This window comes from Maylandia zebra, linkage group LG2, assembly GCF_041146795.1.
Source record: "Maylandia zebra isolate NMK-2024a linkage group LG2, Mzebra_GT3a, whole genome shotgun sequence".
Taxonomy (NCBI): Eukaryota; Metazoa; Chordata; class Actinopteri; order Cichliformes; family Cichlidae; genus Maylandia; species Maylandia zebra.
Window position 1 is genome coordinate 14,421,303 of NC_135168.1, and position 25,411 is coordinate 14,446,713.

Genomic DNA, 25,411 nt, shown 5'->3' on the forward strand with positions numbered 1-25,411 from the left:
TAAAATAATAATAATAACAATAACAACAATAATAATAGTTGTAATAAAAATCTCCTTTTTAAAGACTCGTTCAGCTTTCCTGGAGTGCCTGTTGTAACGTTTCTGTTCTTTTGTGCATTATTGCTGTAACTAAAAATTATTAATAATAATCATTTGAGTAAGTGTCCCCCTCCTCGCAGCTATAAACCGCTCCAAATTTGTCCTGCACGCTCCTGCTCTCTGATTGGTCTATTTTCTGATTGGCCTGCACTCTGATTGGTTGAAAGTTACGTGCTGGGACAATCCGTCGACTGGAGTTTTGTTTTCTCGCCTGCGGCTGAAATACAGACGGCGTACCGCTGCTGGAGGCGATGAGGATATGATATTAAGGTTTTTATTCTACACATAGTTATCTCGATAGTTTACTGGAGAGTGTAGATGCATTTTTTTCCTCTCTCTCTGTTTTCTTTCCTCTTTTCCCGGTTCTCTTACTCCGCTCATTGGAGCGGTTTACATGCGGGCTGTCATTCAGAAATACTACAGATACATTTTGAGCGCTCATGTGTTTGACCGTGCTCATGAATTCAGTTTTCTGCGTTTAGTCGCATGATTGTCGCTTTACTTTGTCCAAGTAGACTTAATACAAGTTGGTATTTCAGTCACAAACACGTGTCTGCACAATCAAGTTATTGTAGTCTTCCAGTCATTGGACTTAAGGTGAATTACTTTTTTTGCGGAATAACGGCGTGGTGCCCCCCCGGCGGGTAACATACTGAGGATACCGCAACACGGCTGAGAACAGAACAGTAAGTCCGTCTTCTAAAGTCACTAAAGTACATTAATGTTAATGTTTCTGCACTTCATAGTGAGTTTCACAGTGAACTTGTTTGCTATCTTTCAGTTTTATTAGCTTGCATGTTGGAAAACAACATATCCTATAGAAATTGGTAACCGGTTAGAACTGTTGCAGTTCTAACCAAATTCCCAGGGACTAAAGTAAAAACCAATTTTTGAAGCATATTCATATCGTGCAAATGTTTTAAAACGGACAGATATTGGCAGATGTGGCTTCATGATAATACGTCCACATTTTTCATACACGTACAGATACCCAGTCTGGACTCATATTCATGAAAGCTATCACAAAATACAGAATTTTCTCCCTTTCTAAATACTTTTAATGTTTTTGGTTAGAAATAACGTGAAATTGCCTAATAGTAATAATGTACTTGTAAATGCGTAAAACACCTTATGAAAACGTTTTGTAGTAAGGTGTTTAACGCAAATAAAATTTAACCTCACTGAAGATCTCAGCTTAATTCTCAGTCCCTGCCAAATCAGTTATCTTGCACTTTAAAGTGAGTAGCAGTTCCTAGTGAGCTGAGACCCAGCGGATGACAGATACTGATCAAAGATAAAGATGTGAAGTATTGAAATAAGATCTCATAAGGTTTGGGAGGAAATTTATGGGGCAGAAAGATTAAAAACGGAGTAAGGAGAGACTTATGGACAGGTGGACAGAATAAATCTGCAAGGAAAGTAGTCTGACTTCCAGAAAGTGTTCTGACAGATTTATTCTCCTGTCTGGTCGTGGATGAACACCTTACTTTGTTGTCACTGCCACTGATTAGATCAAGAAATTGTTTTAAACATATGATGCATCAAAAAGAAGAGATTCTGGGGTTATTTCTGGGGCATTTTTTCTTTTAAAATTCCTGGCAAGGTTTTCATTTCACCATTTGGTACTGCATTTCCTTTCACAAGCAGCTATTTTGACAGCATCTGATCATAAGAGAGCGTCAAATGTTGAAATGATAAAGGTGACCAGAGACTGTGAAGACAGAAGGGAAAAGTGTGGTTGATTAAGTGATCATTTACATACAGAAATGTAAAAAAAAACTGCACCTTTAAGGCAGGAACTCAGTAGCACCACAGGTGTTATACATTAATAAGAATCTTAATATCTTTTTTGTCATTTAATTTCCTTTCAGATCAAATCGTCTGACCTTTTTTCTTCCTCATAAAAATACAAAAATGGGGCTTTTCCGGGTCTGTCTGTTGTTGGAGATGGTCCTTATTTCCACCGCTGTCAGGGGTGAGTAACAAAAGTACTGAAATCAACAACTGTAGAGTATTGCAGTCAGATTGTGTGACTATCCAACAGCCTTATAAAGGTTGGTGCAGTTAAATAGTTGTGGGGATGTTTTCATGGTGTGCATTCTTATTCACTGCTACATCAGTGTATTCTTTTTGTCAGTATCTTCCTCTGCTCCTTGGGTTTCTTAATTTCTTTTCAGAATTGATATATTTGTTCAGAAACTATAATGTATTTGCATTCCTTCATTTAACTCTACGTCACTGAATTACCATAGATCCAAACACTGTCTGGTTGTTACATTTTCTGAGATGTTCCTGTGCTGTCCTGGGACCTCTTGGTTATCCCAAGGGTGCTACTGTGACACCAATCAAGTAAAAAAAACCTTTTGACTATTGGAATATTCAGATCTTCATATTTTGCAACGTTATTTGGTTTTCAGTTTCAGGATTCAGATACTCTTTTGTATATATAGCTACATGTCACCAAAAGCAAAAGCGCTGGCAATTTGCTGGTCTGGAGCATTTGCACAATGCCGTAGTCTTTCCGGGAGTGGACATCCCAGCAAATCCACCACAGACCAAAAAATTCTGAAAGGAATTGCAAAAAGCTCAAGAGCTACTTAGTTAGCTTCTTAAATGTTAAAGTTCATGACAGTGGAATTAGAAAAATACTGAATAAGTATACAGTATGGCTTGTTTGGAAGGTGTGCCAGAAGAAAGCCTCTTTGCACTAAAAACAACATGGCAGCTTGACTCTGGCTTGCAAAACTGCATCTGAACTAACCACAAAACGTCTGGAACAATGTCCTTTGAATAAATGAGGCCAAAGTGGAGATGTCTAGTTGTAATGCACAGCACCATGTTGGCAAAATCCGAACACAGCATATCAGAGCAAACACCTCATACCAAGAATCAAGCACAATAGTGATGATTTCGATTTGCTTTGCAGTCATTGAGTTAAGCGTGAACTCCTGTACAACAAAGCACTCTAGAACAGCGGTCCCAAACCTTTTTTGCACCACAGTCCGGTTTATGTCCGACAATATTTTCACGGACTGACCTTTAAGGTGTCACGGATAAATACAACAAAATAAAACCAATACCGGTACCAAAATACGGAAGATTTATTCATAACACACGGGAAATGACCAAGGCAAACAGAGTTAACAATCAAAACGATTTAAAAAATAACACTTAAAACAGATAGAAACCCTGAAAACCATGAATTTCACACCAGAGCCTCAACTCTCGTGGCCCAGTACCAAACGACTCACAGACCTCTACCAGCTGCACTAGAATCGAATGGGAGGCCATTTGTCAGACAGCAATACGGTCATAACACAGGACAACAATCCCAAACACATCAGCAAGTTTGCAACAGAATACTGAAAAAGAAAAGAATCATGGCGTTGCAAAGTCCTGTCATCAATCCAATTGAAATGCTGTGGCATGAGAACTCTACCAGCTATTGAATCATGGGATGTACTTGAGTTTTTCACCTGACCTCATAGAGTCACGTGGCTGTAAATGAAAAAATCACCGTACAGCCTTTAACACATAACTTATGTCTGGAGTGTCAGAGCTTCAGATAATCGTGCAGATCACAAACTGAATTCTTCAGCCGTATAGGGGGGTCTGTCACCACCATCGGTTACAGAACAGCTCCTTGTACTTTGTTCAACAATGTGTTTTTTGTCAGTGAAAATCAGTGTAATAGAGACAAACAACAACAAGCTGTACATAGATGAGAGCAATTCCCTGCTTGCCTGCAGGCTTTATGGGCAGACAGTTGTGGAGCTGGCGCCCGTTCCTCAGATCACACCAACGATGAGTTTTTAGTCGGAACAAAGCTGCATTCAGCGAGGCGAGGCAGAGCCAGCATGCAGACACGGGGCCGAAAGTAAACACAGGGCCATAGACCGCAAAGAGATGAGATTAGATTAGCCTATTAGGGATGTTTGCTGTACAATGCATATCCTCCCACTCACTGACTGCAGCCTGTCAGCTTAGTCAGGCAGCAGAGAAGGACAGAGAGCAAGATTAAGGAGAATGGAGGAAAGACGTGGAAAAGAAATCGGAAGGAAGGGGGGCAGGACTAGGGAGATTGGAGTAAGAATGGATGATAGAAGGGACCTAGTGAGAAAAGAAACCAGTGGGTACAAGTGAGGTAGGAATAGGAGGGGAAATGGACAGTGGCTGAAAACACTTTACAGCAGAGAGTGTAAGAAAGGGGGCAAGAGAGCACGAGGCGAACAGAGCTTTATAGCATTAAAAAGATTGCAAATCTCACAAATCTTCCCCGTCACCAACTTTTTTTGCATAATAGAATCCAAATTACAACAAGTTAGCAGCAGATATCATCTACAAGAATACAAGAATCTAAAAGAATCTTAATCTGACTGGCTTATTTGTTACATTTTTCCACTGCACTCTAGGAAATGATACAAAGAAACATTTTAAATGTGTGACTACTGAGATATCTCAGAGAAATATGCCAGCTATGTCAGCAATAAACAAGAAAAGTAAAAATATCACAGCTCACAATAGGACATTTCAAATTGAAAACAAGGTCTCATGGTATCATTTATCAGATCATTAGCCTTTCTACACAAGATGCAGTTAAAGTAAATTTAAGCTATTTTATAATTTAGGACATTATGTAAAAAAGCATTACCTTAAAATTACCACATTGTTAAAGAGAAAATGTTTATTATAATAATAAATTATTAAACATAAGGGTCTAATAACTGTTGCTGTGGATTGTGCCGAGGAACGAGGAAGTGACACGGAGATAGTGAGACAGGCAGTTAGTGATAAAGAGGCAACTTTGGTGCCCCTTGCAACAGATGTAGAGTTGCTGCACTCCAGAGGCTTACACAACTGCACTGTGTGAACTGGGGTCTGCGTGCATAAGTGTGTGTAGCTGAGCATGAGACTGAGCAGCTGAGAGATTAGCATTCTCGCCTGTTAGCTGAACAGCACCGAGCTTGGTTTCAGGGGTCAAAAAGTAGTAGGCCAGTGGATTTGAGGCTGCCTGCAGCTTTGGACAGAGTTAGATTCCAGATCAAATCAAATATTTGACATTTCCAGGAATCCTTTGTGAACTTCAGAACTGCTCTTTGGATTTTGTCACTTTTGGCAGAATCAAACTTTTTACCTCTGTTTCTGATCTTTATGCTGTTAAGCTACCTTCTGTACCTTAATATGTACATTATAGACATGAGAGTGGTAGTGATTTTAATCATATTTCACAAAATGTTAAACCATGGCAGATTTGCACATTGAAGCAGATGTAATGCAACTTCCAAATATTTCCACTGCCGCTACAAATACACTCTCCAAGAGTTTCCTTAGACTTCGAAAATAATGGCCTCCTTCAAGTCCAATTTCCCTCAGCATTAAACAATTATACAAAGAAACCAGATTCTGTAGAGCAGATGTTGCATTTTGACTTTCTACTGACTTAAACTGCTAGCTTTGGTGCTTTCTGAAGACGCAGCTGAACGATCTACTAAATGTGTTAGACACTGAGCACATCCAGTTGTGGTTTATTAGTGTATATGCTGTTATTGTGTATGCATCTACAAATATGGAGATAGATTAATTATGTGATGAAAAATGCCATGTGTATGTCAGATGGTTATCAGTCTGTCAGTTGGTATTTATATAAGACAGCTGTTGCAGCTTGATGGTCAAACAACTGGTGCACGACTGGTAGGATGATATTAATGCGATTATTGAAGTTAATCCACCAGATTTTTGTTTTCCTCTTTGTACGAGCTTATATGTTGAAATGGCATTTCACAGTCTTAGATCTCTCTGGAAGCAAATTCAGAAAAAAAAAAGACGTACCCAGAAATGAGATGATTTGTGGGTTTCTGTACATGGTTTCCTGATGTACTCTTCTGTCTAAACAGTTTCATGTTTTCCATGTGATTGTGCCGTATAGACCACCCATTATTTGGACGAAGAGAGAGAAACAGACACGGCAATGAGAGGGTTCATCGCCGTGGGTTGTTGTTATAATAAGTGTAAAAAAGCCCACAGCCACATTAAAAATGCATCTTCATTCCACGAAAGCTGCCAAAGAAGCAACACTGCAAACACACACTGAGAAACAGAGGGGGAGAGAGAGAGAACAGTTCATCGTCACTGCAGGAAATGACAGACAGAAAGTGCAGAGTGTAAACAGCCACATGCACAGACGCTGGAAACATATACAAGTAGAAGATTCTACCCATAAATATAATTTAACATATAAGCAGTCATGCATAGAGGTGCACACACAGGCCCCCAATCCCTTAACAACCCTCTGCCCCACACACTCACTACTGAGGAATGTAATTAGCATGCTAACACTAACAGTGATATGTAGGAGAGAACTGTGGTTAGGTAAAGAGTGGAGAATGAGACAGTAATCAGAGGTAAGTGGAACACATAAATAGCACAGGTTTTAAGTTTTTAGAAGAGCTAAAGATGGCTGGAGGGCAGGATGAAGTGATAGGTATGAAAACTACAACTCACAATCCCTTTATTTTTCCATCAGTTATTTAAAGTTTGTCATCAATGGTTAAAAATCTGTCATCAAATTGTGAAAAATTCCTGCCACAAGTTCCCAGTACCCAAGACGACAATTTAAAATGTCTGTTTTATCCAGCCATCAGTCGAGTATACCAAGAGAGGTAAAAACAAAAGCTACAACTACAGAATTGGCTTTTATTTCTAGGTGTAGTAATTAGATACTCTCTGGAACAACAACTTTAAAAAATAATGGCTACTTTAAAGATAAAATAAAACGTAGCAGTAAGTTTCTGCCTGTCTGACATTTAGTGGATTTAGATGGAAGAGAGCAGAATGATTCCTCTTTAATGGAACAGCTGCTTTTCAGACCACTGCTTTGTGCTTCATTGTAACAAGACGCATTATAAGGGCAATATAGCATCACATTTTATCACAGTGTAGCAGCAGTGTAAGTAAATGAAGGGTATTTTCCATCCTTTTCCACGAATTAGGATTATTAAGGACAGACTACCTAATTCAGAGAGTGAATCTACTAAAAACATCGTGCTAGCTTTAGCATTATAGTGAAATAGTTTTCGCATAACAAAAGTAGCTAAGAGGTTGTATCTTGAGTTGAACTTCTTACCAAGGCCCTGCTTTTCCATCATGTAAACATATTACTAATTTCATTCACCGTTTGCTCTTCCTGTCATATGGAATAATGCTCAGTGAAGTCACTTGTATAGTTTTTGTTGCACATCACCAGTTTTCTTGCATATTTGGTAAAGTATTGCTTCGTTGGAGGTTGTCGAGGTAGCTCCTTTTTAGGTACCTAATTGTCCCCAGAGGGTGACACGCGGCGCTCACCCTCAGTGCCCGGGCATGTCTTGTTGTGCGCACTAGGGAACATAAAAGGCATTGCTATATAATAGTATCACAATATTACAGTTTGATATATACAAATCTGGACTAGTATGCGATATGGCTCACATAAAATGAATCTCTTTCACCTCACTAGTTTAAGCATTCAAAGTGTCCTTAGTCACAGCTAACAATTGTAAATGCCATTTGACATGCTGATAACCATTATATGACCTGGGGGTGTTTACCTGCCAGTCTCAGTGTTCGCACAGGAGGTGCTAAAACTAGATTACCCAAAATGGGTGAAACATTCATCAGAATCCACGCTAGGCCTTAGAAAATGTTTCTTCTCTTGCGTGGAACCAGTATTTTTTACCTTTAACCTACAGAGTTTTTTGTTAGTGTATTATGGAAAAACTAAAGAGCCCTTTAGTAAATGGTTTAAACGATTATGCACTTTAATTTAAGATTTAACTGAGGCTTTTATCCTCTATTTGAGAGAAGAAACAGACTGTGTGTGTGTGTGTGTGTGTGTGTGTGTGTGTGCTGGTTGATTAACTGACAAAGGGAAGCTTCAAAGGATCCAAATGACTCTTTCAGTTCCTCTTGTTAAATCCTAACTTCAGGGCCAAATGTTGTTGGCTGTTTGGGCTGGTGCAGCTGTGGCTGTCAAAAAAACTCCAAATACCAACAATGCACTTTAAAGAAGAGACCTGAAATATTCGTGCATGTCCCTTTTACGTGTTAGTCTAAAGTGTGAGTTTTCAAAACCTAGAACTTATTCTACAATATGACATGTCCTACAGATTAACTAGCACTGATGTGGACCTCTTCACGGGCAACGAGCTGGGACCTTGTGGAGCAGTCCTGCAGCTCACTGTTTTATGGGGTCTGCTAATGTTGAAGGCTATTAGCCCACATTTAGATAAAGTCAATGTTTGCTTTGAGTTTGCTAATGGTGGGGTTTAATGGGGCTGTCTGGACGTTCTCTGCAGGGGCTGACGCTGTGTCGCAGTATTGCTAAGACGCGATGCCTGTTTGTGGAGGGGGTGCAGGAGAAGGAAAGGCAACAGGAGAAGATAAGATAGAAAAGGGCAGTGTGGAAAAAATACTGAGAAAGAAACAGAAATATTTAACAGACAGTTTTGAACTGACTTCATGACTAAATTTGTAATCATTTAAAAATACTGGAAATGTCTTTAGAATAATTGCACACCCCTAATAGCAGTAGTCTAACATAGGGCTGTTTGATATAACGATATATATCGGATGACGATATAAAAACATCTGTCGTTTCATTTTACGCTATCGTTTGTTTCGTGGTGTCGCAAAATAAACTGTTTACGGCAATATTTTTTCATGGTTTTGATGGTCACTATAGTGGCTATATTAGTTTCTTAAAGTTCTCTCTTTCTCTTATATTTAATATAACCACACTACGGACGGACAAGCTAGTTTTTATGCGTTGTGGTTAGCAACAATGACGGTAACAGCATCGCGTGTCCGCTTGCTTATGTTCCACATAAACCTTTCACAATAAAGCTCAAGATCCTGTTGAGACTTTTCAAAATAAACTGAATCACGTGAAAGATGCAGATTATTTATGGATGAGAAGTAAAAAAAGAGCCGCCTTTTCCCCGCAGCACGCCGTGTAATAAATACTCACAAAGAAAACGGCGGCCGTTACAACTTATGTCTAAAAATGTGTCGTTTCATGCATCGTTTAAAACACTCGACTCCAGCTACATGACGCGCAGCTGGAAACACTTCTCGCAAGTCGAGCTGCCCGAGATTCACAGAATTTACAGAAAATGTTACATTTTTGTGATTTATATCGTTATCGGACGATAGAATTCTTATATCGGGATATGAGATTTTGGTCATATCGCACAGCCTAACATAAAAGGAGGATTGATGAAAGGCTGAGAGTTACAGTTGCTAGTATGATGCTGCAAGGACATAATATGAAGACAAAGTAAGTTTTTGTGAACATTAAATATTATACACATTTCTCTTCTGACCAGCATGTGCAACACATCTGTAATTCCAGAAGCTTTTTAATATTATTTCTTCATTCCCGCTTTATTTATATGCAGTATTTTCCCCCAATTCCCTTTTTTTCAGCTCTCCGTCTTTCCCGGCTTCTCTGTCTCTCCCTTACATGGTGCATTATTGTGTGGCGCCACAGTGCTGTATTGTGGTCTCAGTGGGGTTGGGGTATGTTTGGTCAACGCTACAGCACAGCAGGTCAGAGGGCACCTGGCAGATCAGGGAGGGGTCAGGGAGAGTGTGAGCATCAGTTTATGTACACACACTGTGAATGTGTGTGGCTGTAACGCAGGGTCAGAGAAAGCACATGCTGGCACCAGAGGAGTCTGTAATAACACTGGTGGAACTCCACAGGACAGCACGCATTAGTTTCACTGCATTTTTACATCGTTGTCTCTAGTGTGTGTTCCAAACTTCATCAAGCATGTATTAATAGATTTAATGAGGTAATATAAATTATCCCAAACTTATAACATAGGTTTTAACAATTAAAGACCTCAGTTGTGAAGTGATTATAAGTCAACAAAAATTGCTTACAATGATTGAAATCTATTGTCTTTATTGTTTCCTATTAACTATTTATAAAACATCTGTTTAAATTATGCACTGAATTTGATAAAATTAGTTATATAGCCATAGACAGCAGTGATAATTGTAAGCAAACAGTCTCATAAATGTAATGCCATTAATCTGCTGTGCAGGTGTGAAGTATAAAATGTGTTTTTAGTCTCCAGTAGACCCACATGGACTTTCTAGATACCAGTTTGTAGTAACTGGAAATGGATAGAAAGTGTTTTTAAGCAGATGAATAGAAAGACACCATAAGCAGTGTGTATTTTAAGAAAACACTCCTGCTGACACCCCATTTTTATCCATCAATATCCCAGTGGAATGATGCTCCAGGTTACTTTGGATCATTATTAGCCTTTACACTTAAAACCTTTTACCATGAACTGTTTTATTTTAAAGGTGAAACAGTAGAAAGTGTTCACAAGAAAGTCTTTTGAGTGTCACAGACTTAACTGTATGTACTTTGCTGCCTTTTACATCTCTCTCTGCAGTGTGTCTGTTTTCACTCTCACTTTCTTTCTCTCTCTGGCATTTTAAATCCTTTCTCACTTTCTTTGTCTCTGCTGTTTTCTCGCTCCTTGTCTGCCTTTAAATCAGATCTTTTCAGACCCCTTTTAACCCCCACCTACCATGCACACACACACACACACACACACACACACACTTCAGCTGTTGATTCCTGGTGGCATTACAAATGGCATATTGAAAAGTGATCATTGGGACACTTTTTTCCCTTCAGCCTGTCATACTGACGTGAGTTGAAGTTATGCACCACTGTGGGTAGCTGTGAGCTTGTATCTATGTGTGTGTGTTTGTGTTATTTGTGTAATAAACAAAACAACAGGAACCCAACACCAGCCTGACCAGCATTATCACCATTACACCTTTGGTGTCAAATGTGATTGACATGTAATAGACATTTGGCCACACTCTCTTCATTTTGTCAAACATACTGATGACCTTTGACTCTAGGGAGTGGGAACTAATTGCACAGGATGTTAAGGTGGACAGCTTGTCTGTAGCTTTAAATTATAACAACTAAAGATTTCATATTTGGAAGGATTATGAAAGTAAATACCATGCCTACAATAGGAGGAAACGCTACAGTGCTGTTTTTTTTTTCCTGAAAGAATCACGATTTCTGTAGAAAGTCATTTTTCTGCTGTCTTTTTTTCCTAATTGAATTAAAAAAAATACACCGCAACAAACAGATGAAAACCTCTACATAAGAGGGGACACAAATACTCTATCTTTATCCCCAGTGCCAGCTGTTGCTGTAGAATCCATACGGCAGGGGGATGTGAGCAGCATGTGGGGGTAGAGTTACATCCGAGCCATTTTAGGCATGAAGGGATAAGTTTCATAGAAAATAAAAGGAGTGAAATTGGTGTCCAAAGTGCTCGCAAGATCCTTACACTGTGTGTTACAGCCATTTTAGTACTCGCAGCCAAAGTAGTGAGCATATCCTCTGTTGTTTATTGTCAGTGGTTTAAAAATCAGCAGAAAATTGCATAACTGACATTTCTTGCTTTTTTTCCCAAAATAAGGCAAAACATTGACCAGATCTGTAAAAGATTACAAAAACAGAGTTTGAAAACAGATATTAGTTACACTGAGGCAACTCAGGACATTAATATGCTCCAAGTAACCACATCCTGCTGATTTCTTGCTGAAGGGTCTGCAGAACAGTTAGCTGTGTTAATTATTTCCCACTACATGGCCCTTCATCACACTGGTCAGCTCAGTGCATTATTATCCAAAGGTAATCCCTCTGTTGCACTGGCACCATTATCACACCAGATCACAACGGGCCTATTCTTCTATATGTAATTAACAAAGGTCCTTATGAGCTGCTTTCTGGGATTTAACTGTTGTGTTGTTGGAGCTTTAGGGAAGGCAGTGGGATGTAGTGGAAAATGGAGAATGTGGGGGAAAGGAAAGCGCTCACATAAGAATACAGCGGCACTTCAGTTTAGGTTTGAACATTTAACAGCATCTATTACACACTGAAAATTTAACCTGGGAATTACAGTTTAACTGTCAGCTAATGGACCAGTGGGAGGAAGTTACATTTTCGTTACTTTTTTTCAGCTTGTTGTCCCGATGCAGCCATGTATTTCTGAATAAACAGCTTTTTGTGGTTAAGAACAGTAAGCCTGTTTGCAACATGTCTCGGATCATCGAGTCTCTAATTTGGGCGAGATGGAATAAAAGGACCATAATCCTGCGTCTGTAAAAGAAAGAGAGCTGAGGTTTCTTTTACACCACATATTGATTATGTTTTGAAAAACGTACTTTTGGTGTTTGCCTTTTGGATATTTCCAGATGCCGCTTTACATGCAATGTTAGACCTGTCAGTAATGGAGTATGCTGACAGTGTGTATCGGACTGTCTCTAAAACACATCTTCATCCTCTTACTTTTATATATAATCAACTCTATTTATCATATTAGGGTCTTTTTTTAAACGTCACTATATAATGATTGACAGACTCAACTGGTTCCTCTTGATTCAAGAGGTCAGTATCACTGGTACCAATTTACATTTTGATTATCCTTACTGTCTAAAACAGGTTATCTACTAAGAAGCTCGGGTCAGTTCTTCTATAGAGTTTCTTATGTACTTGATGCTATTTTGATTGACCTGATCAGTGCCACTGAATCCTCCTATGGCAACATTTTGACCACAGTTTTTGAATTTGTCATTGAGAGAATAACAATCAATGTTAATATTGAGACATTACATGTCAGAGGGTTTTCCCTGATAAAACTGTCTTGATAAAAAGCTCACTAGAGACACTCATAACTTTGGAGACACTCATCTGCTACTTCGAGCTACCTATAAGCATGATGCAACATTTCAGAAATGTTATGTACCTGTAGATTAAACCTGCAAGCTGCAAATTATAGAATACAAAAGCTTCAGACTAAACTAGCATAATGACTACTTTTACTTCTTACTGTGCTAGATGAAAATACACGAATGAGTGAGATCCATTTACTTACATTTAAACATCACTAAAATACTGCTACTTGGTCAACTTTATGTTGAGCTTCGCAAGATTAAGATAATGTTAGCTTTTAAGTTTTAACTGGAAAGATGTAAGTGTGGAACATGCATACACCACGGTAGTACTGAGACCACCAGTCTTGTTTCAGTCGTGTTTTATTTATTTATTTATTTATTAACCTTTATTTAACCAGGAAGATCCCATTGAGATTAAAAACCTCTTTTTCAAGGGAGACCTGGCCAAGATAGGCAGCAGCAGATGTCTCACAGTTACAGAAATGACTCAAACACAGGCAGCAACAACACACATGCAACAATAAGTGAAAGAATACAAACAAAATAAAATAAAATTCAAATAAAAATAAAAAATCTGTTAAAATGACAATCAATCTAATTGAAACAGTTGCATGTTATGGACTTGGCCTCAAGGATTCGTAGTTTAGATTTAAAAGCACTTAATGAAATGAATTCAGTCATTTTCCATTCCTTCTGCAGTTTGTTCCAGGCCGAGGGTGCTAAATGGACAAAAGCTCTTTTACCAAGTTCAGTTCGGGAAAATGGAACAGAAAGCAACAAGTAGCCATGCGGACGAAGAGAATACCGACCAGCATGTTTCATTACAAGCAGGGAACATAGATAAGAAGGCAGCAACCCAAGTATCGCCTTATATATAAAACTGTATAAATGAGAGTTCCTCCGACTTACCAAAGCAGGCCGTCCTACCTGAGAGTATAACTCACAGTGGTGAGTCTGAGATTTACGGTTAGTGATGAACCTCAGAGAAGCACGATACACAGAATCAACCATTCGAAGACATTGAGCAGAAGCATCCATATATAGAATATCACCATAATCCAGCACAGGCAAGAATGTTGCAGCAACAAGCCGCTTACAAAGGCTTTAACTTATTTGGGGTAATTTTTTTTTTTTATGGTTTTGGGGGACATTTAGATGTCAGTTGACAAGAAGAGATTAGCAAAAAGAACTATGGCTTAAGCACATGCAATCTCACACAAGCACCTTATCCCCTCTCTCAAACACAAGCAGTGGACTAAGACAGTGACCAGAGCTGAACAAATGGAGTTTAGTCATGGCTGAGGATTGGTGTGGAATGTGGGAGGGGGGCATGAATTTGTGTGTGCATGCATGCATGCGTGTGTGTGTGTGTGTGTGTTATGTGCATGCTTGGAATGTTTAACTCCCCACCCAATGAACCAGAAAACACACAGGTGGAGGAGGAGGTGGAAAGATGTGAGGGAGAGGAGGAAATGCAGGATGATGAAGGAGGGAAAAAGATGAGTGCTGGATCGCTGATCTTCAAAGTGTGATGCTCAAACTGACGAGTACAAAACAAATCCAAATAGAAAGAAAAGACATGTTTATTTAAGTGATAACCAAGTAAGTATTAATTTGATGAGCTTTACTTCTAACTCCACTCTGTCACCTTAACAAAGTAGGCTTCTCACTTTTGGACAAAACACTGCCTGAGTGAGAGTCATTTAACTGCTGACAGGTCTGGACTGCAGTCTGGTCAGTTCACCGCTCAGCCTGTTTTATTATGAAGCCATTGATGTTATGCTATGTGCAGATACGGCACGGTCTTGCCGAAATAACCAAGACTTTCCCTGAAAATCATGTTGCCAGGATGGCAGCATATGTCGCTAAACCATTCAGCACTGACGTTGCCTTCACAGAGTCTTCAATGCATAAGCCTTTGTATTGCATTGACTACAGGTCATTTCTTCAGTTCACCTTTAAATGAACTTGAGTCTGGAAAAAGGTGGCGGGAATCGTTGCTCTTGGATTTTTTGTTTTTTCTTGGCATGGTAGAGTTTTATCTTCTTACATTAGCGATGATGACCAACAATATTGTGTAATGGAAATGATGAAATACCCAAATTCTCTTTTTATGTTTTATGACAAATCGCTCTGAAATCACTGAATTGTCTAAATCTTCATCCTTTCACAACGTGGGGAGCTATAAGCTATTTTTATGACTATTGCTCTCTTTCTTGCGCCCTCGCTTATCCCTCGTCTCTTGTTTTTATAGTTATGTCAATATGGATGGCTCCCTTAGAGTAAATAGTCTGCTTTCTACCACTGAAATCAGGTGCTTAACACAGGTGGTACCGCGTGTGTGTGTGTGTGTGTGTGTGTGTGTGTGTGTGTGTGTGTGTGTGTGTGTGTGTGTGTGTGTGCATTCGTTATCACTCGCTGTTAATGAGTTACAGTGTCTGCCTCCAGAATGTTGATAAATGCCAGGTCGAGGACATCGCTTTGCTTTACACACATTCACCCAAATGTGCACCTAATCAAGCGTGTTAACTATTTCTTATCTTACGTCAACTATGTCTTGGCTTATCTGTAAGGCGTAACACAAAAAGACACACAAGATACAGATGTATATATTTACAGTGGCTATTTTACAGAGATTTGTAGACTATAAATGAATGTTTTTTGCCACGTACTGTACGTGTAAATAGTGTTCCTTTTGTTGGTGCCTGGGTCGTTGCAAAGTTATGTTCACAGTGACTGTAACCTGACTGTGACTAAATAAGTCAATTGACCCCAGCCTTGGATTCCTTGCATACAATCAGACCACCTGCTCTCCTGTTCTGTTGGGGAAAAGGCTTTGCAGCCTAATGAATGTTTGTTTGAGTTCAGTACTGAAGGTTGGAGTGAAATGATCTGAAACTTTTGAACAGTTGTTTTCTTTTTAAGTCAATGTTACATTTATTAAAACCAAATAAATGTTTGTTTTGAATCAGGATGAAAGTGAGCTGAGTGTGCCATCATATTCAGGCTCAGCACATCTCTGTGTTTTACTTTGCACCATGCACTGGCCAGCCAGGAATGGTGGTAATACTTTTTACTCTATTTGAGTAGTTAAAGTATTCAAGCAGACAGTATTTCTTACTCACTGGAATACTGGAGCAGGCTGTTATTGAGCTGACAACCTTCTGATTAGGAGATATTGAACTTTGAAGGCATAAAAATACACACACTAAACTAGAAGTTTGTGGCCTTTAACCTTCGTTGAGGCCTAGCATCTATTGTTTAGTGTTTAGATATGACATGCATAAACTGTGTAAACAAACCTTATCAGGCTACGTGGATGTTTTGGAGACCCTGTCGTCACAGGAGATAGACACGGTATCTTAATGTACTTCCTGTCTTCTTTTTATCTCCAGCAATTCAAAGACAGAAGTGACAGAGGGGCATAGTTTTGTGCATTCGTGAGCAACTACACGATCACCTTCCAACAAGTCAGGACTGCAAGATTTCTCCAGCACTGTCAATCTTTACCTTTTCTTTTTTCCTTTTTAACTCACAGGTTGCGAAGAAAATACAGGGTTAGAGAGGCTAAAGTATATTCTCTCACAGTTTTACCCCAGGTAGTCATTAAAATGTCAGTTGCACGTCCAGTCTGCAGCTTAGTTGTAAATCCTCAAATGTTAGCAGGTAGCTGTTTATGTGGATTATTTGCTTTCTGTTCATCCTTCCATGGCTTCATCCCTTAACTCTGCGCGAGTGGTGCCTCTCCGCTGGCTTTCACACAGTGCTTTTCTTTTTTTTCTTCTAACTTACTGTACTTTTCTTCACTTCCCTGAGTCTGCAGTTATGTAGTTAGCCCACAGTATTCCTGCACACCCACTCTCACAAGTGCATACTGTGCATGATGTGGTTTTCATAAAGCCCTTTATAAGCTTTAAAAGAATGCTCAAGGTTTAAAGTGCTCTCAGGTTCTTGTTGGTTTGCAGAACTTTACAGTCATGTTTCCTCCAAAGGCCTCTTATACCATTTTTTCCATGTTCAAGTATCTTCTGTCTTTTCTCTATGAGTTCAAACTACTCCACTGTTTATATTTCAACAGACCAGAATTTCAACGGTTGCTTAAACATTTCTTATGAATGTAACTTTTTGTATATATTAATGTTGTCAGAAACACAGACCTGGTTGCTTTACATGTGAGAAATCACGTATTGAAGACCGGGAGGAGACGCAGGGCGTCACAAGCTAGTTTACTCACAGTACCAAGCCTGGATAAACGGGAGGGTTGGAAGGTCATACTTTGTCAAATTTGTGCCAAATCAAACATGCCGATCCATCCGCTGTGGCGATCCCTTGAAAAATAAAGGAGCAGTTGAAAATATCTTGCAGGGCATACCTAATATACTTACTGCATTTACCTTTAGGTCAGTAAGGTCCATGTAAAAACGCTAAACTGTGGAATTTTAATATGTTTTTCAAGATTTTGGCCTGAAGTTAGGCAATAATGTGTTACTCATACAATGCTGTATAGTTACAAATGAAGACATATGTTCATTTCTGAATTACATATGCGTAAGGTTCAGAAACTAGGAGCCTTAGATTACACGCAGCTGCACCAGTGAGCCGTCTGAAGAGTGACAACCTTTTTAATAACCTGATCAGCATTCATTTTCTCACAGCTGCATAATGTAGAACAAAGTGAAAATGTATTACTATTAAACTCTAAACCTAAGTAAAGTAAAATAATAGCTTTCATACCTCTCTCCTGGGTGGGGTGTGTCATTATAAATGAGTCATATCTTTTTCTCCAGCAAATGTTTTCCTCTTAACGGAGCATGAACCCAAAAAGAAGCGGTCGGTGGTAGATTTCACACCTTGCACAAGTGGTTTCAGATCATTTATCTAAAATTTGAACATTGATCATATTGATCGTTGTTTCTGGAAGGAAGTCCATAATTATGTGGTAACCGTGAAGAGTTTTCATGTTCAGCGGGATTGTTGGGTATAGTTTTGAGGGTTTATTTCTTCACAAAGGTTAGGGCAAATCTTTAACCTCAAGTTTTCCCTTGTTTTTGTAATTGAGCAACTTGTTTGGTAAGTTTCTTCTAAATGATAGCCTTGATTCTTACTTTTGATTATGGAGGAGCTTTCCTCCAGGGAAAGGCAGACAGGTGCAGTCGAGAGAAGAGAGGAAAGCCGGAACAAAATAACTAGCTATTAGAAAGGCTATAGTGAAAGAGCACAAAGAGAAGGACAGATCAGAGACTGTAAAAAGAGAAAGAAAGTGCGAACATGTAGGAGAAAATAAATCATGTCTCTCTGAAAGGTCTGACGGTATAATTTAACTGTAAAATCTATTATAAAAGCAAAATGAAAAGGCAATAATCCAAAGTTCACACCTTTTGATTGTGCGTGTGTGTGTGTGCGCTCGGGAACTGATGGTGTGAGTCGCGGAGGGGATCAAGTTGCTGAACAAACCACTCAGCAGATTCCTCAAAGCTTTTCTGTCCGCTGTGTGTTTTTCTTTTGTGTGTGTGTGCGTGAGAGAGCGAGAGAGAGACAAGTGTATGCTTTTGGTTTACGTAAAGTGTGTGACTGTATGTGTGTCGTGCAGCCCGCAGTGTTGTGCCAGCCTCAGGCACACAGTTAACTGTCAGGATGGGGTAACAAGCAGCAGCTGACCTGCTGATGGAGTGGAAGTGAATGGGTCAGAACAAGAAGAAAGCGTCTGTGTGTCCGTCTGTGTGAGAAAGCTCCTGAAATACACAAATGATTGTACACTTTGTGCTCTGCAGTTTCTGCCTCAATTAACATAAGATCAACTTATTTTATGTTTGTGCGTTTGTGTCAGTGAAAAAGAAGGAAGAGGATAAGTGAGATTTCAGTTTTTTGTGAGTTAATTCTGTCCAATAAGCTGCCTGAAAGGCTAAATGTGGCCTTACGCAAAAAGAAGTCCTGTTGGTTTATAATCAGTTTAGAAACTATGGATGTGATAATGGAATATGGCTTATAAACAATAACAGCAAGGTTTCTCCAAAGGCATAAATAGCACACTTGTGAGTATTGGTGTAATTTAAGCCTGAGAACAGACAAATTGTCACTGAAGCGTACTGCAGGAAAGTACACATAGAGTTTGGTTTTTAAAATCTTAAGTTTTACTACAGTACAGGGCAGAACTAAAGACGTAAATGTTACTTTTCAAACATACCTGGTAATAACAATGAGCTCCTGAGGATTCGTTTGTGTTGCAGCGTTCCAAACTTTTGAGACACACAATATTTTACAGATGCACACACATGCTCACACACCTCTACCTTGATCGGTACATCAGCGCTGTGTCCCGCTGTCAAGAGCTCTCCATGAAAAGCATTCCTCGGCTCTCCCCTCTCGCCCCAGTCTCGCTTGCCTGCCAACAACAACGTTGTGTTGGACTCTGCAAACCCATCTGACTCAAAGACCATTGGAACGTTAGGGGCAATAAAAGACCAGAACTCTCAATCAAAAACATAAAGGTTCAGCCCCAGCGACCGCATTCTGCCAAAATATACAACACAACAAAAAATGACCAAATTAGCGCTTTAAAAAAAGTCATGTTTGAATGCTGCTCCTCTACTTCTGATGATATTTTGCAGCTCTTATTTTGCCATGCTAGTTACGCTATAGATAGTATTTTTACCATGCTAAGAAAATTTGTAATTTTTAAATTCTTATGTGAAATGCATTCGTGAGTTTGATTTGAATAAACAGCACAGCACTGGCAATCATCACCGAATTTCTGCAAATGCAAAATAGAGAACCAGACAAAACACATTAGAACTGCGAGTTAATTTGTCACTGTGTCATATCACAAAATGTTAGCGTGAGAAAACACAGACGTGTATTCGTGGTATTTGGCACCCAGAGCCAGAAAAACAGTCTGTTTGTACTTGAGTGTAACAACTAATTGCATTTGCATTAATTTTGCTAATAAGTGTCCAATTTTAGAGCGAATATAGAATAATGGACATGGGGCCAAACCAGGTGAGTTTACTCGACCTTCTGTGGGGCACGGCCGGTTACATCAGGGCTAACTAGCCAGAGAAGAACTACAAGACAAACATACAAGACTATTATATCGACTGAGGCCATTTTTTGGGATCCTTGCAATGCTCAGATCTTGCTCTAGTATATAAATTTAAATGTAGTCACAAGGCAGTGTGATGATGTCATAATGTCATGCATAATACATGTTTTGTCGAGCAAACTTGCACGTCATTGTCATAAAATTAAAGTCATATGATGCATTTCTAAGTTTGTACTTTTAAAATGTGTAATTTTAGCCCATAGGTAGATGGTGGCTCGGCAATATGATGGTGTCATAATATGTATTATACATGAGAACCTCCACCTCTCTATATGCCCAGCTTGGACAGTGGAGATTTGGAGTATTAGAGTAAGATACTGTTGAATTAATAACTCACAGCATGTCTTTTATCATGTCTTCCTTCTCTCACCCCAACCGGTCACGGCAGATGGCCCCGCCCCTCCCTGAGCCTGATTCTGCTAGAGGTTTCTTCCTGTTGAAAGGGAGTTTTTCCTTCCCACTGTCGCCAAACTGCTTGCTCATAGGGGGTCATATGATTGTTGGGTTTTTCTCTGTATTTATTATTGTAGGGTCTACCTGACAATATAAAGGTCCTAGAGGCAACCGTTGTTGTGATTTGGCGCTGTCTAAATAAAACTGAACTGCACTGGATTCAAATGAGTCAGTATAGTGCCACAGTACATATGCTATTGGATAATTGGGTGTAGTTGGTGAAAGAGAGTTTATTCGTGACATAGCTTCTGCTAAAAAAAATAAATGCTTGTAGCATATTAAGGTACTACTCTAAGTATTTGTTTACAGTAACTACAGTACAGTAACTAATATTCCCCATATTGTCTGAATATAAGGTCATCGTTTGGTGAGGGTAGTTTAGGATTTACTAAAGAACTGATGATTATACTGCTATAGTCCGTCTAAACAGCCAAACCTGCCCAGGAATTCTGTTGATAGTGTAAACTTACATAAAATAAATCCAGAATAAATTTACTGATTTTATCTTGAGAAGTAAGAGCTTAAAGTGATGAAGCTAATGTGCATGAAAGTATGTGTTTGCTCCAAATACAGACTAATTCATCATCCAGGTTGGAACTTGAGCTTCGCATTTGCCGTTGTTTTGGGAGTAACTGCTGAAAGAACAGAATGTACAGTATGAACTAATTTTTTCTTTATTTGGCCTTCAGACTTTCTCCATCAGTCCATGCAGAGATCGTGCAGCTCTGAGCAGGAAGCTTCTGTCCCTGCAGGAATAGCATGCGTCTGACGTGGGCTATATTTTCCTGTAGTTAAGCTGCAGAATACCCAACGTGCATATTCAGTCTGTCTACATACTCCGTACTGTATAACCATAGGGCAGACAGAGAGGGGGTGAGCATTTGTTTATGCATATGTGGGCACAAACAAACTATCTTCAAGGAGCTTTAAATTATTGTGGGAAGTCAGTTGTGGGCAAGAGAAGCCCATTTTAAAGCCCTGCAATTTTCTCAAAGATGCCAACTACCCAAAAAGATAAGACAGTAATGCTCAGGCACTCTGAAATTCATAATTACTGTAATTGACTATATACAATGTTAAGAAAAAGTTTGTAAATGGGATCTGTGAGTATGACCTGGTCTTCACAGTGATTGGATGTAAACTGTGGTCCAGTCTTTATCTAAATGACAAATGAGCCTGTGACCCCAAGTTCAGGTTAAGTGGTGGTCCTACAGACAGCCTACAGATAACTTTGCAGACTATAATCTATATGTTTACTGTCACCAGGGGGCAGTGTCACAAACAACCAGTCTGTGTGCTGCGCTTGCTTATGTCCATCAGCCAGCGGCAAAGAAGAGCAAAGTTATAACAAATAAAGCGCTAAAGTAAAACTAGGTGTTAAAAAAAATGCAGCCTCCATCTGTGCTTCTTACGCAGTATTTTATGTTTTTAGTGCTTTTCCAATTTGTGTTGAACTCCGCTGTTATTCGGGTCCCTATTCTGGGCCACTTTTCAACATACACACAGCCTCGTCCACATCGAGCATCTTTCTAGTCACCGCTCTGCCTGGCCTGTCTACAGTGTTGCTGACTGATGAAAAGTAAAGTCTGTCTGTTTCCAATTTACATCAATATTTAGGCTTACTATCCAACTGCTTTACTCAACTACACTGGGCTTCAGCTGGCAGACAACCACAGTGACCTAATGCTATAAAATACCTTGATAAAGCTGATTTTTTTCAGCTTTTCTGACCCATAGGCAACAATGCATTCCCAAATTATGATGCTTTCTGTTCAGTATTTTTTCATTAGGATGGTGTCAGTGTGCAGGAATCTTTTACACTTTGTGTTTACATCAGTCCGTGTAAACATCAGGTGTGTAGTGAAGTTTCTTTAATTGGAAAATAGCTGCTTTTCTATCTCATTAAAAGTGTGCGTTCATTTAAGATGAATTCTTTGTGCACATCGCAGATGACTCATTACTAAATTCTGCATTCATAGACAGTTTGTCTAACTGTGAAGTGATAAATATCTACCACCCATTAAAGTTACTTTATGCAAAGCAAATGTTTCTTGTCGGAGTCTTCCAGGACCTCTTTTTTATGAGCCGTGGTTCAATTTAGCAGATGTTTCTTGTCAATGTGAAATAAAATTGTGTTTTTTGTAAATCAACACATCTCTAACCCACACCTCCAGTATTATTCGAGTGACTGGACTTGGACTGGATGGTTAGTCACTCCTGACCCCAGTTAGCATTCGTTGGTGTCGTAATTCAAGACAAATATGCATTATATTTATTTAAATTCACATGCTTTTCTTCCTGTTGAAGGTTATGTTTTGGTTTTTTTTTATATTATATTTTTGTAAACCTACTTTCAGCTGCGTATTTACCATTTACTTAATAGGAGCCTCATGTGCAGAAGTACATAGACAACCTGAACTGCGTCTCGTGAAAAAGAAGGAAAGATTTTTTTTTTTACTTGCTTTAGTTTCACCCCCAAGAGACAGATTTAAAAAGACTTTTCTGTGGTCAAAGACCTGGGAGCAGGGGAGGAGGAGGAGGAAAAGAGGCTGCTGTTCGTGTGTTCCCATCACTGGGGAGAGAGAGAGTGGGAAGGAAGAAAATTTAGAGGTAGAGGAGGAAGATGTAGAAGAGGTTAACTGTCGAAAGTTGAGAGGTTTGGATAGAGGTCCTGTTCCTGTGATACCCTGGGGACGAAATTGAGGAAGTGTGCGTATGTGTATGCGTGTGCGCACGCAAATGTGAAAAAGCCAGGAGAGGGAGAAAAAGAAAAGAGTCTGCAGTGAACGAAGAGGACGGCGTGAATGAGTGTGCTGAAAGAGGAAAAGAGTGAGCAAAGTGGAGTGGCAGAAAGGAAAAGAGTGATGTCAGGGGAAATGAAAATGAAGGGAGGGGGTTACGGACAAGAAAAAAGATTGGTAGTGGAGCAGTTTAGAGGTAAGGGGAATAAGATTACAATCTTAGAGGAAGAAAAAAGATAGAAATAAATAAATAAATACAAAGGAGAATTAGGATTGTGTGGCAGTAATACCACCAATCAAAAGAGGTAAATGTGTGCAAGAAAAAGAAAGATGGGAAAATATTTCAGACACACTAAGTAAAGAAAAAATGGATTTTATGTGTGTTCAGAGAGATATATATCAGAAGAAAATAACAAAAGCAGACCAAGAGATCCAGCGATATGTAACCACATTACCAGGAAAGAAAAGAATAGATGTATAGGGTAGGAAAAGGAGAAAGAGTGAACTCTCGGGCCCCTAATGAGAAAGCCATACAGATGAACGAACACATTCCCCTATCCAGGAATGATGAGTTTGGAGGAGAGCAGGCTCCTCTGAATACCTGTATGACTAATGTCTTTTTCACACATTTCACTTCCATCCATCCATCACTGTGTCCACATCCTGTTTCCATGTTTAAATAACAGCCCTCCTTGTTAGCACAAGCTAGGAACTACTGTAACGGTTCCCCCATTTTTATAACTCTCTTCTCACCTCTTTAGGATTTTTTTCTTCATCTTGTTCATCTCCTACTTCTGCAGCTGCACAGTGAAGGAATGAATCTAGTTCCAGCTTAGCCTTTTTAAGGGTTTTTTTTGTTTTTGTTTATATATTTAAACAAATCTGGTGTTGCATTCCATAACCCATAATCTGCTCTCACTCTCTACACACAAAGCCCCACCCCCAGAGTCAGCAACTAAACCAGGCCTAGCTCACTTATGTATCTTCGTCATTGCTCCAAACTACATTTAGCAACATTTTTAGCCCCACGAGGTGTTGCTTTTGTACCACAGGCACACCTCTGTCTGCAGGTTGCAGCAGCATATTCAAACACAGGGAGAACATGCAAACTCCACACAGAAAGACCCCAGCCTGATGGTGGAATTGAACTCAGGACCTTCTTGCTGTGCAGCAACAGTGCTAACCACCGTGCTGCCCCTACACTGCTGAAATGACTGAATTCAGACTGAACTGAACAGTGACAATGTCATCTTAGTTCAGTAACTGTTTAATTGTACCCAGAGCTTTAAAAAAAGATAAATATAAATAAGAACAGCTTCACTGGGAATTTGGCTTTTATGGAATCACGTCTAGGTGTGGGCAATGAGAAAAGAGACAAGTAAACAGACGCCTGGAGATGGACATGTTTATTAGCCTTAGCACTTTCTGGAAAGACTTTAGCAACATGCAGGAAGAGCGTATATTTTGAAACAGGGTAAGGAAACTATGTTTTTGTGGTGTATTTCAATCAGTGTGTTTTAATAAAAGTGCTTGTGACATCTCATGGTTTTCACTTGGCACACTTAGTAGAAAATAAAGAGATATAGATTGTGTAATGCCACTCAGCCTAAAAATACAGTCATATGATTTATGCATGTCATGCGCGCCAATGCTCCACGGCTGGACAATGATGTATTTTCTTAATGTTCAAAAACCCAATTTAATTTTGGGATTGCCCCGCACTTAATAATCTGTTGTGGCTCTCGTCGCTCCTGTTTCTCACGCCAGCCACACAGAAGTGAAAAACTGGAATGCCAGCTGTGATAAAACTAGTCAATCTTTCACTGTTCTTAGTGGATCGCTACTATAATGATTACCCCTAAAACCTTTTATGATTGCACTTAAAACAGTCTGCACTTCTTTGCCTTTTCTTCTTCACTCTCAACCCCCCACACCAGGCTACTCCTTTTCTCCCTTGCACAAAAAATCAACTACGACCTCTAACACAATCACAAGCCAACCAAAAAACAGCATAAGAAGAAGTTCCCGACAGCCAACCAATCATTTTTTGACAAGCACACATTTAAGCAGTATCAAAGGGGGCAATGAATTAAACGCACCTGAAATGTTTGAACTGTATCTGGCCACATCGATTTGATAAACGTCTGTCAGGCGCGCTGTTTTCATGGACCGCCGTTTGTCCTTTCTTTCACATGTTTAACCTACAGGACGTGACCTGAAGTTAGTTGTTTAAGGGTGGATTTTCTTGCAATTGACT

At 39.4% G+C, this 25,411-nt stretch overlaps 1 protein-coding gene across 2 annotated transcripts in view; it reads left to right on the top strand.

Annotated features, from left to right (window-relative positions):
* Window positions 1–306: 306 nt before the first annotated feature.
* Window positions 307–25,411, top strand: part of fgfrl1a (fibroblast growth factor receptor like 1a) — a 71,109-nt gene continuing 46,004 nt past the window's right edge. For both annotated transcript variants that reach the window (XM_012919725.4, XM_004553594.4), the window contains exons 1-2: window positions 307–785; window positions 1,971–2,074. In XM_012919725.4, the coding sequence (XP_012775179.1) occupies window positions 2,014–2,074 (61 nt within the window). In that variant the 5' untranslated portion in view covers window positions 307–785; window positions 1,971–2,013. The remainder of the gene's footprint in view (window positions 786–1,970; window positions 2,075–25,411) is intronic.